Raw genomic sequence first — 12,358 nt, forward strand, 5'->3', positions numbered from 1 at the left:
AAGCATTGTTTTCTTCAATGAATCCTCTTAAAAATGCAAACACTTCCTGGAGAGAAATACAGACAGTTGGTACGGATTTCAGGGTGGTTCAATAAACATTTATGAGCACAGTGTTAGCACTGGGCATTCAGTGGTTTATAATTTAATCTCTCTTTTCTTCCTTGACCAGAGGAACAAGGTGGATTGAAAATTCTAGTTTCTGAGAATTTGTTCCAAGAGGCTTTATCCTCCAGAGTTCAGTATATAATTTTTTCCCAGAGCTGGGACTGGTCCTGAGACTCATTCAAAGACTTTCTGGGCTACCAGATTTTCAACATAAAAGGGCCACCAGCATAATCTCTCCTCCCCACCCCCCGCTCCCACCTGCTGCTCACCTACCCGGAATGGCAAGTGTTCATTTCCTTCTGGTTCAACCCTCTTCCCAGAAATAGAAGTCAGTCTATTCCCCAAGTGGTGAAGGATATATTTAAACGCTCCCCCCACTTCCGATCCCTTATCCCTCCTCGCTTTGGGACAGACTAGAGCAGAGGTTTGAATGAAGACTGACAGGTTCTGGGAAGCGCCAAGAGGTGGCTGGAACTGGGAAAGATGTGGAAAGAGAGGTGTAGGGGGTAACATGGCTTCGCGGCTCCTCGCTTTCCCCAAACCCCCACTTTACTGGGCCCAGGGCGGCTACACAGTGGTCTCAGAGAGGGCTCAAGACCGCATAGCGCGAATCCAAGCTGATGCTACTGCCAGGTACAGGCGACCTCTGGCGTCCAGTTTAGGAAACGTGGCGGCGAGGGCCTGGGAACCCGCCCCTCGACCCCAGACGGCCTGACCAGGTACGCCAGGACCCGGCATAGGAGCACAGAGACGCCAGGGCACTGGCGGCCCCGCCCATGGGTCGGTGAGCGACTGCCGACCCTGCTCCTGTGGCCTGGCCCGCGCTGGGCGCGGCGCAACTGGGGGCCGAACAGGTGCGCGGGCGGGGGGCGGTGCTTGGGGATCCTGCGCACTGCGTGCGCCCCTCCCCCGCCCGGGCGCCAGCCGGAGGAGGAGCTGCAGCGGCCAAGGCTACTCGGGCAGGTCGCTGGCGCCGTGCGAACCCACCGACGGCGCGGGCTGCAGGTCCCCGTGCGCAGGAGGCGCGGGCGGCCCTGGGGCCATGGAGCCTGGTGGTGACGCGGCGCGCCTTGGCCCGGGGCGGGCGGCCCGGGTGCTGCCACAACAGCTGCTGCTGCTGTCGCTGCTGCCGTTGCTGCTGGGTCGGGGGCTGCGTGTCGCTGCCGCGGCCTCCTCTGGGGCGGCGGCCGAGGACAGCAGCGCCATGGAGGAGCTCGCCACTGAGAAGGAGGCAGAGGAGAGCCACCGGCAAGACAGCGTGAGCCTGCTCACCTTCATCCTGCTGCTCACGCTCACCATCCTCACTATCTGGCTCTTCAAGCACCGCCGGGTGCGCTTCCTGCATGAGACCGGGCTGGCCATGATCTATGGTGAGCACCCCACCTGCACCCACCATCCCAACACCCCTCGAGCGGCTGGGCCGCCGCACTCCCCTCCGCGCTGCGCTGTGCTCCCCCCTTCACTTGCCAACGTGTTTTGTTCCTTTTTGTTTTCCCGCTGCGACGGTGTTAGTTTCCAAGGTCAACTGTCTGCATTTTCTGGCTTTCTATTACCGTTAAAAAGAATTCCACCCCATTTCAACGTTTCTTCATCGGGGAACCGGGAAAATGAAAGACACAGAGGTGGCCAGGTTCTGTCTCACCCCGCATCGCGCCCCCCGGTCCCCTGCCCCAGTTCAGCCCAACAGGGTGTGTGTGCCTTGGCGGGAGGTGGGTGACTTCGCAGAGGACTGCTCCATTCCGGGAGGCAGGCCACAGTGAGGGTGGGGGTGAGGGCTGAGGGCTCATCTGCTTGGGCATGGGCTGGCGGGGCCTGGTGGATGCCACATCCATGGTCAGCCAGGCTGGGCTTCCACTTCTGAGGTCTGTGTTCCCGTGTCTCGGGTTAATAAAGTTGGAGCGTGAAGCGGTGTGAAAGGTGAGCGTCCAGGACCCAGAGTGGTGCCCAGACATGTAGGGCCTAGTCCGGGATGCAGGCATAACACCTATCCTTGTGTCTAAGTGCAAAGTTACACCCAGTGACTTGCCTTCTCCAAACGATGAGGAGCTTTGGTATTCCTCACATTGTAAGATGGATGCGACTGTGAAGATACGTTTGTGAGGTATGAAGAGGAAAAGTAGTGGTTTTAATTCTGGAATCAGCCTTCTTTTGTTGAGAATGGTGGTCTGATGCTATCCTTTTCTGGATTTAATGGCTCATTGTGTCACATGCACAGTGGTCTGTACAAATCTGTCATTATATGGGTATCGTTTAGCCACAGTCTGAATCACCCCTCTTCACCCACCATGCCCTCTAACACCCTTTCCCCCATGACTCCAAACTGAAACCAAGTATTCTCTTTTTGAATTTCATTCAGTAGCATTAAGGCCTACGTTGGCATCCTCATGTGAAATAAATGAGTCCATTTCATGACTGTTCCCAGTAGGGAGCATTTTACTTCACTTATACTGGAGGGATCTATCCACTTAATTTCCATTCAGGGTTCCCTGATAGAGAATGGAAAGCAGACACCTTAATCTTTAATGTGAAAATTACCCTTGTCCCTGGGCCTTGCTTCTCATGGTTCTTGATTGGTCATTGACAGCCCAGACTCATGGCTACCAAGGTTGCGAAGTGCTGTTGGGAGCTCTTGTATTTTCAAGAGATAGTGGCCTCAACTGATCTTGAATTGAAACAGGACCAAGTCTCAAATTGAGTTTGGTTATTGCAAATTACAGGTGTGAGCACAAACTTTGGCCTGGATACCTGGTCATTCTTGAGCTCTATGGTTTGTGTCAGTTGGTTACAAATGTCTGATGCTAGGGTTGCAGGTAAGCTAGAAGGTTTCCTGAGCAGAGAGCAGAGTGGGGAGTTGAAGCACGTTGTCGTTTCTGGCAATTGACTCTGAGCCATAATGCAGATGAAGATTGCCTTTATATGTATATAGATAGCCGTGAAATATTTTTATTTTATAGCCCCTAAATCCAATTCATTAAAGTACAATGTGAAATACTTTTAGAAGGTAGCTTTGACATGCTTATAAATACATGCTCATGTTCACAGAAAATAATTGGGGATTTAAATATACATTTTCCGAGGAGTATCCATGTTCTTAGGAGTTCAGTCACCTTTATCTTAAGGCTTAAGAACAGCAGTGGGATTTTCCTCTACTGATATGTACTTTTAAAACTCATCTCAAGTTTTTAGTCATTGGGGCCATGCTACAGTGTACTGTTTCATTTTGTGTTACTGAAATCTGGTTTAATTGATGATTGTTCAGAAAAGGCAACATCATCTCATAGCATTCCGTGTAGTTTTGTTCTATGTCTTTGGGTTTTGGTGTTACTTTGCAATGTATTAAGAAATTTAGTTTGTCATTATGCGATGTCCTAGGTTATGCCAAATATTACTTTGATGTGGATTGCCTGTAGTTGTGAGAAACATTTCTCTCTTTCTTTCAGAGATATTTACTCTTATGTTTCTAGTCCCCCCAATCTGTATTCTAATGTAATTTGATTAGCTAATTATGTATTATATACTGAAGACTATTGGGATTCTGACAAAAAAAGTCAGTATGAAAATCTGTGAACAATTAAGTGAATGCAGTATGGGTTTTCAGGACTTCTCTTTTTTAAAAGTAAGAAACCAGATTACATTTGTCAAGATCAATAGAGGAAGTGAGTAACTGTCCTGTTGCGTCTGAGTAATAAAGGACAAAACGACCAAAGGAAACACTTAAATATCTGCTATGTGCTGGGTGCCCAACTTTATTTCTGCAGGTTAACAATTTAACTTTTTACTTGGCAAATTTTTGTGAGTGAAAGAGTTCAACTGTGAATTTTAAAACTCTTTACTTTGAAATTTTGAAAAATCTAATTTCTGCTACTTTTAAAATATTTAAGTGGCACTTTAATCTGAGAGGGAAGGCTTAAATATTTAAAATAGATTGTGATATATATTACTATAATATATATCACATATTATAGTAATATATTAAAATAAATTCTGATAATATTTACATTTTCCAGTATAGTCATAAAATATCTCTGGAAGGACATGCAATAGACGAAGTAACATTGGCTTCCTTGGTGTGGGGAGGAACTAGGTGGCCGTGACATTGGGTTGGGAGGCTGACATCACTCACAAAGCACACTTTGTCCTTTTTGATTTTTGAACTATGAAAGTGTGTCCATGCCGCCATCCTATGACTTTGTAATAATATTTTAAGATGCTCCTCAGATCATCCAATTTGATGCCCACTTCTCCCTGTTTAAATCACATTATGCCGTCACTTTTCTGTGACCTTTCAACAGTTGCCTATACCCATGGAACTTCTGGAGTCCTGTGCCTAGAATTTAGACAAAATGAGGGAAGGGAATGAAAGAATGAGACTTTCATTCCCTTCCCTTTTATCCCATTACCCCCAAAGAATAGTTGATGTTACATTAGGAGTGGTGTGCGCAAATAGATCCCATAATAAGCACTTGCTTGGGTGTAAAGGACCTAAGGACAATAACCAACACACCGTGAATGCTTAACGTTTAAATTGAAAGGAACACCCCCACCCACCAAGGGAGAGCTTTAAATTCTCCTTCCTGACAACAGCCTCAGGCAGCTAGAGGGAAGGTGACCACAGACCAGCCTCTCCAGGGAAGTTGAAAGCAGCGCCCCAGACCCACAGCAGCAGGCATGGCCACCAGTCTAACCTGTTTTGTCAGGGCAGGGAGCCCCCAGCTGTCTGGCTCTGTACGAGATTAAGTGCCATCCTAAAGTTACTGGGCCCAGCATGTCTGTTCAGCAGAAATAGCAAGTGTGCGAGTCAGAGAAAGGTGGTATAAACATATTGTGTCAGTTAATTGTGGTTCTCTTTCATGTGTACAGCAGTTCCTCTTCCCCCATAATGTTTTGGTGACAACTGATACGGGGCCAAAATATCTAACTTGGCCATGCTAGCCTACCACCTGCTTCACGTTTCCTCCTGCTCCAGTCCTATCAACTTTCCAAGCCCTTCCAGGTTCTGTGGCCTGTAGGCTCATTGTTGCTTTATTGGGGCTGCATTACTAAGCAGAGCCTGAGAGTGGGTTCATAGGCAGTGTGAAAGGGGAAAATTTAACTTTTTTCAGTGGCATGAAATTAACATTTGAGCCTGTAAGCAAATATTTCAGAACTACCCTCTTCCTTGTTAATCAGGAGCCCTTGTTTTTTTGAGAACCCTGTCAGTTTGGCCCCAGTGTGGGGCAGCTCGATGTGGTTTCACTTTGGTACCAGATCCCCTGGGTTCAAATGTGGGCCCTGTTACTTATAAAGCTGTATATAACATTGTGTAAGTGATCTGAGCCTTAGCTTCCTCTTTTCAAAAATGGAGACAATGTCACTCATCTCACAGGATTATTGTATGATTGAGATCCTCTCAAGGTCAATTGTAGTGTCTGGTATTTAAACACTTGGTAAATATTAGTTCTCATTCTCATTTTAGACTTTGTGATTCTTTGGTCAGCATTGCTACTTGAGGTTCATTCAGTAGCGAGGCCTGCTGTAATTTGACAATGCATTAGGATACAGTTAGTGGGGGTGAGAAGAATTGTAATTTTTTTGGTGGGCTATTTGTTAATACCTAGATAAAATGTACAAAGTATCTACCCTACTCTTTTATCCGGTAGTCTCAATTCTTTTTTTTTTTTTTAAGATTTTTTAAATTGGGGAATAGGCGGGATGGGAACAGCGCTGGGGAATTGGGGGAAGGGGAACAGACAAGTTGCTGTCTTTTTGTTCTTCAGTCTAGTTGTGGAGGACGTTGCTTCACTNGGAATTGGGGGAAGGGGAACAGACAAGTTGCTGTCTTTTTGTTCTTCAGTCTAGTTGTGGAGGACGTTGCTTCACTGCTCTTCCCGGGCGAGGCAGATCAGTCGCCGGCTTCTGGACAGCCGCTCACTGCGGCTGCTGGCCGCTCACGCTGGCTGCTGGCTACACACTGCCACAGGGAGTGCAGCCTACGCTGTCGCAGGCGACTCTCGGCAGCCCAGTTCCAGGTTGAGCTGTTGTTCAGCATCTTAGCTGTGGAGGGCAGTGTTCACTGGCCCTCATATGTGGGATCCGAACCGGGACCCTCTGGTGTCCCAAGCCAGCTCTTAACCAGCGTGCCACTCGGCCGGCCCTAGTCTCAATTCTTGGAATTTATTCTTTAGAAATACTTGCATTAACATGTAACTTGCACTGGCATATTATATAGACAGCAATATTTGTTGCAACAGAAACAAGTTGCAATACTCATCAAAAAGGGGCTAGTTAAATTATAGCACATTCCTGCTAAGAAATACTATGCAGCTGGTAATAAGAGGTGTTTTCAGATGTCCTTTTTTATTATTATTAGTTTTAGGTGTACAAAACAATGCAATAGTTATACTTTTCAGTCCTCACAAAGTGACCAGCCCCTCCTCCAGTCAACTGCCCCCTCCCCTATTATCATACATATCTGTCAAAATTCCATTGACTCCACTCCCCACACTGTACTGCACATCCCATGATCACATATATATCAAATCTTAGTTGATATACAATATTATACAACATCAGCTTCAGGTGTACAGTGCAGTGTTCAGGCCTCTACACCGTCCATGAAGAGGTCTCCCTAACAAAACATGAGTCCACCTGACCCCCTAAAAATATTTACAACATTATTGATTATACTCCCCAAACTATCTTTCATATCTCTGTGGCAATATTGTAGTTACCAATTTATGTTGTCTCATCCCTTCTCCTTCTCTCTCATCCCACCCCCCAAATAGCAACCATTAGTTTTTCCTCTGTGTCTCTGAGACTATTTCTGTTTACAATGCTCATTTATTCAGTTCTTTAGATTCCACATATAAGTGAGATCATATGGTATTTGTCTTTCTCCGACTGACTTATTTCACTTAGCATGATGTTCTCTAGGTCCATTCACATCGTTGCAAATGGTACGATTTCATTCTTCTTTATAGCTGAGTAATACTCCATTGTATAAATGAACTACAGTTTCTTAATCCATTCATCTACCAATGGACATTTCGGTTAGTCTTGGCTATTGTAAATAGTGCTGCAATGAACATAGGAGTTCTTTTAAGGCAGGTTGTCCATACATACTGTTGTGGAAAAAAAGGGCACAGAACAGTATTGTATAATATCTCATTTATTCTTTAAAGCATATGTAATGTATGTACATAAACATAATACATATACATTTATACATGACATGTGTGCTCCTCTGGGAAGACACACAAATTTAGCATTGGTTATCCTTTGGCAGTGGGACCAGTTGTTGGGAGAGAGGGAGGGAAGATGTTACTTTTCCTTTATGCTCTTCTGAATGGCCTGAAATATCAGTAACACTCACACGTTACTTTTGCAATTGAAACATTGTTTTAAAATAAAGCAAATGACTTTTTTGTAGCAAAAAATATATTAGAAATAGATTATAGTTATGTGGTTAGGTAGCTTTAGTTCCTTAAAAGTTATAAATGGAAGTAAAATATATCTTAATATTAGAAAAAAGACATTTCCTGAAAACGTTTCTTAGAACTTCCAGAAGTTAACCTTTTTGAAATGATGTAATTGGAAAAATCAGCATTTCACAACTCTCAGTGATAATTGATTTAGACAAGGATTTTTCATTGAATTACAGAGCCACAGGTGAGAGTTTGTTTGTGGAACATTGTAGTTGCATGGTGCTGAGTATCACCCCACAAATTACTTGCCTATCACAAAGGAAGGAAGGTACAGTGGAGAGGTCTGGCAGTCATCATCTTATAATCACGTCATCAAATTTATCCTTGCTCCTTGTGGAACTCCCTGGTATTACGTGCCTCCTGATGTGATACAATAAGAAGTGCACAGCTTTACCTATGTAGTATTCATCCTCCAAATGTTTCATCTGAATCTAATGGAGGATTTAGGCATATCTTCCAGTTTACGGGAAACAGGGGACAGAAACAAATTATAAAATAACATGTGAAAACAATTAGACATATCCAAGGTACAGAACAATCTACAAGACAATTATTCTGGTTTCTTCAAAACGTCTTTGTCAATAGAAACAAAAAGGCGGGGTATTTGTTATGGACTGTATTGTGTGTCCCCACACCCATTCGTATGTTGAAACCCTAATGCTCACTGTGATGGTACTTGCAGGTGGGACCTTTAGGAAGTGACAAGACTTAGATGAGGTCATGAAGGTGGGGCCTCCATGATGCGCTTAGTACCCTTATAAGAGGAGGAAGAGACCAGAGCTCCTTTTCTCTCTGCCGTGTGAGGATATAGCAAGAAAGGTGCCATCTACAAGCCAGAAAGAGGGCCCTAACTGGACACTGAATCTGCTAGCACCTTGATCTTGGACTTCCTAGCCTCTAGAACTGTGAGAAATAAATATTTGTTGTTTAAGCCACCCAGTCTGTGGTATTTTGCTCTAGCAGACCAAGACAGTGTTCTAAGTTATTGGAGATGAAAGAGACAACGAAATGTAGCCATAGGAAACTTGACTGGCTTCTGGTTCGTGAAACTTGGTTGTCTTCTGGTTCATGAAAAAGCTGTAAAAATGTTTTGGGGACAGTCAACGATATTTGAGTGTGGACTTGATACTAGATGATATTAGGGAATTACTGTGATTTTTCTTAGGTGTGACAGTTGAGGTTATATAGGAGAATGTACTTATTCTTTGGAGATACAGGCTGAAGTATTTATGAGTTAATTGTATGAGTCCTAATGTATGCAACTTACTTTTTAAAAGTTCAGTCAAAAAAATATACACAGTACATATACAGAGAAAACAAATATGGTAAAATTCTAGCAACTGTGAAATCTAGGTGATGGATGCAAGGGTGTACTTTATAAACTCTTTCAACTTTTTGGTATGCTCTGAAATTTATATTAAAATAGAAGATTGGAGAAGATGTTAACCTCCCTGTTAACCTGTTAGCTGGTAACCTGTTACCTTCCTGCCTCAAATGCGGTACAGGTGAGGCTGGATGCATCCTGTCTGTTACTCTCATTAAACTCCTTCTGACACTGAGTAATGCTGTTTGCCGTTAGTTCACATGTGATAATGTTAGGCTTACATGACTTGATTATCAGTAACTTCTTTTTTTATTACTTACAGGTGTACAAAACAACATAGTGATTAGACATTTACACACCTCACAAAGTGATAACCCCAACAAGCCTAATACTCCTCTGACACCGCACATAGCTATTACAATACCATTGACTATATTCCCGATGCTGTACTTTACATCCTGTAACTATATAATTAAAAAAATATATAGTCAGTACCTTCTTTTTACTTTCATTTTTTTTTTATTTTTAAAGTTTACATGTCTTGAAAAATCACCTCTGTTCCACTTACAAGAGGCTGTATTTTAGGAGACTTTTCTCTTTTGGTTGAAGTATGCTACCTGGCTTTTAATCAATGTGGATATTTGTATTAGGGGGATGCTAGCTGTTTTAATGGAGCCACCCCAAATTGCAGTGACCTAACCTAAGAAAAGTTCACTTTTTCCTCATGTAATGGGCCAGTGCAAGGCTATCGTAGGCGGCTATCCATGTGGTGATTCAGGGACCAGGTGCCTTCCATTTTGTGGCCTCCCCCTTCCTTAGAGCCTTGGAATTCTCCCTCTGCAGCCAATGAATCAGGACAGAATCAGAATCATATGGGGAAGTTTTATGTGCTGAGCCTGGAAGTGTTGCTCCTCACTTTGTCTCCTTCTGTTAAACAGAACTTGGTCCCGAGACCACATCTAACTGGAAGGGAGGCAGGGAAATGTAATACAGCTAGAGGAAGAGGAACAGGTTGGAAAGTAGCTAGCCAATCTCTGTTGCAGTATTTGCTGAGTACTTTGTCATACATGATCCAGAAAAGAGAAGTAGTAGGATTTGCATGCATTTTTTTGTTTTTGTTACTGTTGTTGGTTGCTGATAAATTTTTATTTTAAGTAACCCAGTTTGAAGAGAGCATTTATAATGAGTTTATGAAGTTGTTTCAATAGACCTATCAGTATCACCTGGGAGCTTGTTAGAACTAGCAGGTCTGGCCCCAGACTTAGAATGTCTCAGAGTGGGGCTGTGTAATGAAAACACTGCATTTCCTGGTCTCTCTTGTAGTTAGGTGTGGTCATATTATTAAGTTCTGGCTAAAGATTAGAAGAAATGTGTGTGATTTTTGCAAAGTATCCTTAAAAGGATGGAAGCATGCCCTTCTTCTTCCATGGCTTCTGTCTTCTTGGATGTGGATGTTATGGCTAGAAGTCCAGCAGCCATATTGGATCAAGAGGTAACCTTGGGAATGGAAGACACTTCTGGCAATACAATAAGGTAGATGGAGCTGAGATCTCTTAATAGCTTAGAGGTGCCATGTCAGGCTTGGTTTGCATACTTCTGGACTCCTTATATGTGACAGAGAAATGGGTCTTTTGTTGTTTGCTGCTGAACCTAATTGTAACTTTTACACCAGGTTCTGAGTTCCATTTGGAACCTGGGTGTGACAGTCTGGGCTGTTCAAGGACCTGATGCAGATATTCATGACTACAGTGGATATGGCTCTGCTTGGGAGTTTAAAGGAGGCTGAGGAGTAGGCAGTAGAGGTCCAGAGAAAGGGTTTGAGGAAAGGGTTAAGATTTAAAGTACCACTTATATTTTGTAACTGTTTTGGACATCTGATGACCACCCACACATTTGGTGATTTCCTAGAAAGACTCATGGGATTCAGAGACATTTGTAATCACAGCTATGATTTATTACAGTGATAGGATACGCAGCAGGACCAGCATCTGAAAAAGATGTAATGGATGGAGTCTGGAAGAGTCTAGATGTGGGCTTCTAAAATTTTCCCTTAGGGGTCTAGGGATGGGGTTTCACAGAACAAGCTTTCCCCTCCAGCAATTAAATAGTGTTTCTAACTAGGGAATCTTGTTCAAGACCCAGAATTTTTTTATTGGGGGTTGATCAGGCACTCTTACGGAAATTTCTGACTCCCAGAAGGAAAGCAGGTGTTCACCATAAATCACACTTACAGAAACATAAATCACATTTACAGAAAATCTAGCCAAGCCGGTATGGCAGAATTCAGTGTTCCAGGCACACAAAACAACCTTATCAATTAGTAACATAGGTAATATTTTACGAGCCAGATTACCAGGAGATATTGCAAGGATCAATCATGCAAGCAGGCCCTCCTAGAGATAGCAACATTAGGACTATTATGTTATTTTTTCCTGCTGAGTAACATGTGGTGTCAACTGACTGTTAGCTTTTTATGTTCCTGAGGCGTCTTCAGTTTTATCCATACTTTTATTTAATTTTTTGGGGGGGATTTATTAATTTTATTTTTTAAATTATCACAAGTAAAATTGACTTTTGACATGCAGTTTTACAAATTTTAACATCTGTATAGATAGGTGTAACCATCCAGAATCGAGATGAACGCTAGCTCCATCATCCTAAAAAACTCTCTTGTGCTACCACCCCTCTCTGACAACCAATGATCTGTTCTCCATAATTGTAGTTTTGGCTTTTCAAATATGTTGTATAAATGGAACTTTTCAGTATGTAACCTTTTGGGATTAACTTTTTCACTCAGCATAATGCCTTTGAGCTTCACCCATGTGGTTACATTTTTCTATAGTTAGCTCATTTTTATTGCCGGGTTGGATTTCGTTTTATGGATGTACCACAGGTTGTTTATTTTTTTACCAGTTGAAGGACATTTGAGTTGTTTTCACTTTTTTTGTGATAATGAATAGAGCTGCTATAAATATTAGTGTACAGGTTTTTGTGTGAATGTAAGTTTACATTTTTCTATGGTAAATACCAGGAATAAGATTGCTGGGTCATAGGGTAAATATATGTTTAACTCTATAAGGAAACTGCCAAACTGTTTTCTAGAGTGGCTGTACATTCCAGCTAGGAATGTGTAAGAGTTTCAGTTGCACCATATTCTCTTCAGCTCTTAGTATTCGTTAGTGTTTTTTTAAATTAGTTTCAGGTGTACAACACAGTGAAATAGTTATACTTTTTACCCCTCAAGGTGACAACTCCCCTCCCCCAATCCGCCACCCCACTCCCCCCAATATCATACATATCTATTACAATTCCATTGACTCCACTCCCACACTATTCTCCACATCATGTGACTATATATATATATATATATATTCAATTATAGTTGACATACAATATTATACAACATCAGCTTCAGGTGTACAGTGCAGAGTGCAACTCCCCTCCCCCAATCCGCCACCCCACTCCC

The 12,358-nt window shown here is 43.0% G+C and overlaps 1 protein-coding gene across 2 annotated transcripts in view; it reads left to right on the plus strand.

Moving 5' to 3' along the window:
- The first annotated feature begins 947 nt into the window (after positions 1-947).
- Positions 948-12,358, plus strand: part of SLC9A7 (solute carrier family 9 member A7) — a 154,848-nt gene continuing 143,437 nt past the window's right edge. The window contains exon 1 of one of the 2 annotated variants that reach the window (XM_019649400.1): positions 948-1,475. In XM_019649400.1, the coding sequence (XP_019504945.1) occupies positions 1,148-1,475 (328 nt within the window). In that variant the 5' untranslated portion in view covers positions 948-1,147. The remainder of the gene's footprint in view (positions 1,476-12,358) is intronic. The other variant, XM_019649408.1, reaches the window with a different exon arrangement.

Source organism: Hipposideros armiger, unplaced genomic scaffold, assembly GCF_001890085.2.
Source record: "Hipposideros armiger isolate ML-2016 unplaced genomic scaffold, ASM189008v1 scaffold_7, whole genome shotgun sequence".
Lineage (NCBI taxonomy): Eukaryota > Metazoa > Chordata > Mammalia > Chiroptera > Hipposideridae > Hipposideros > Hipposideros armiger.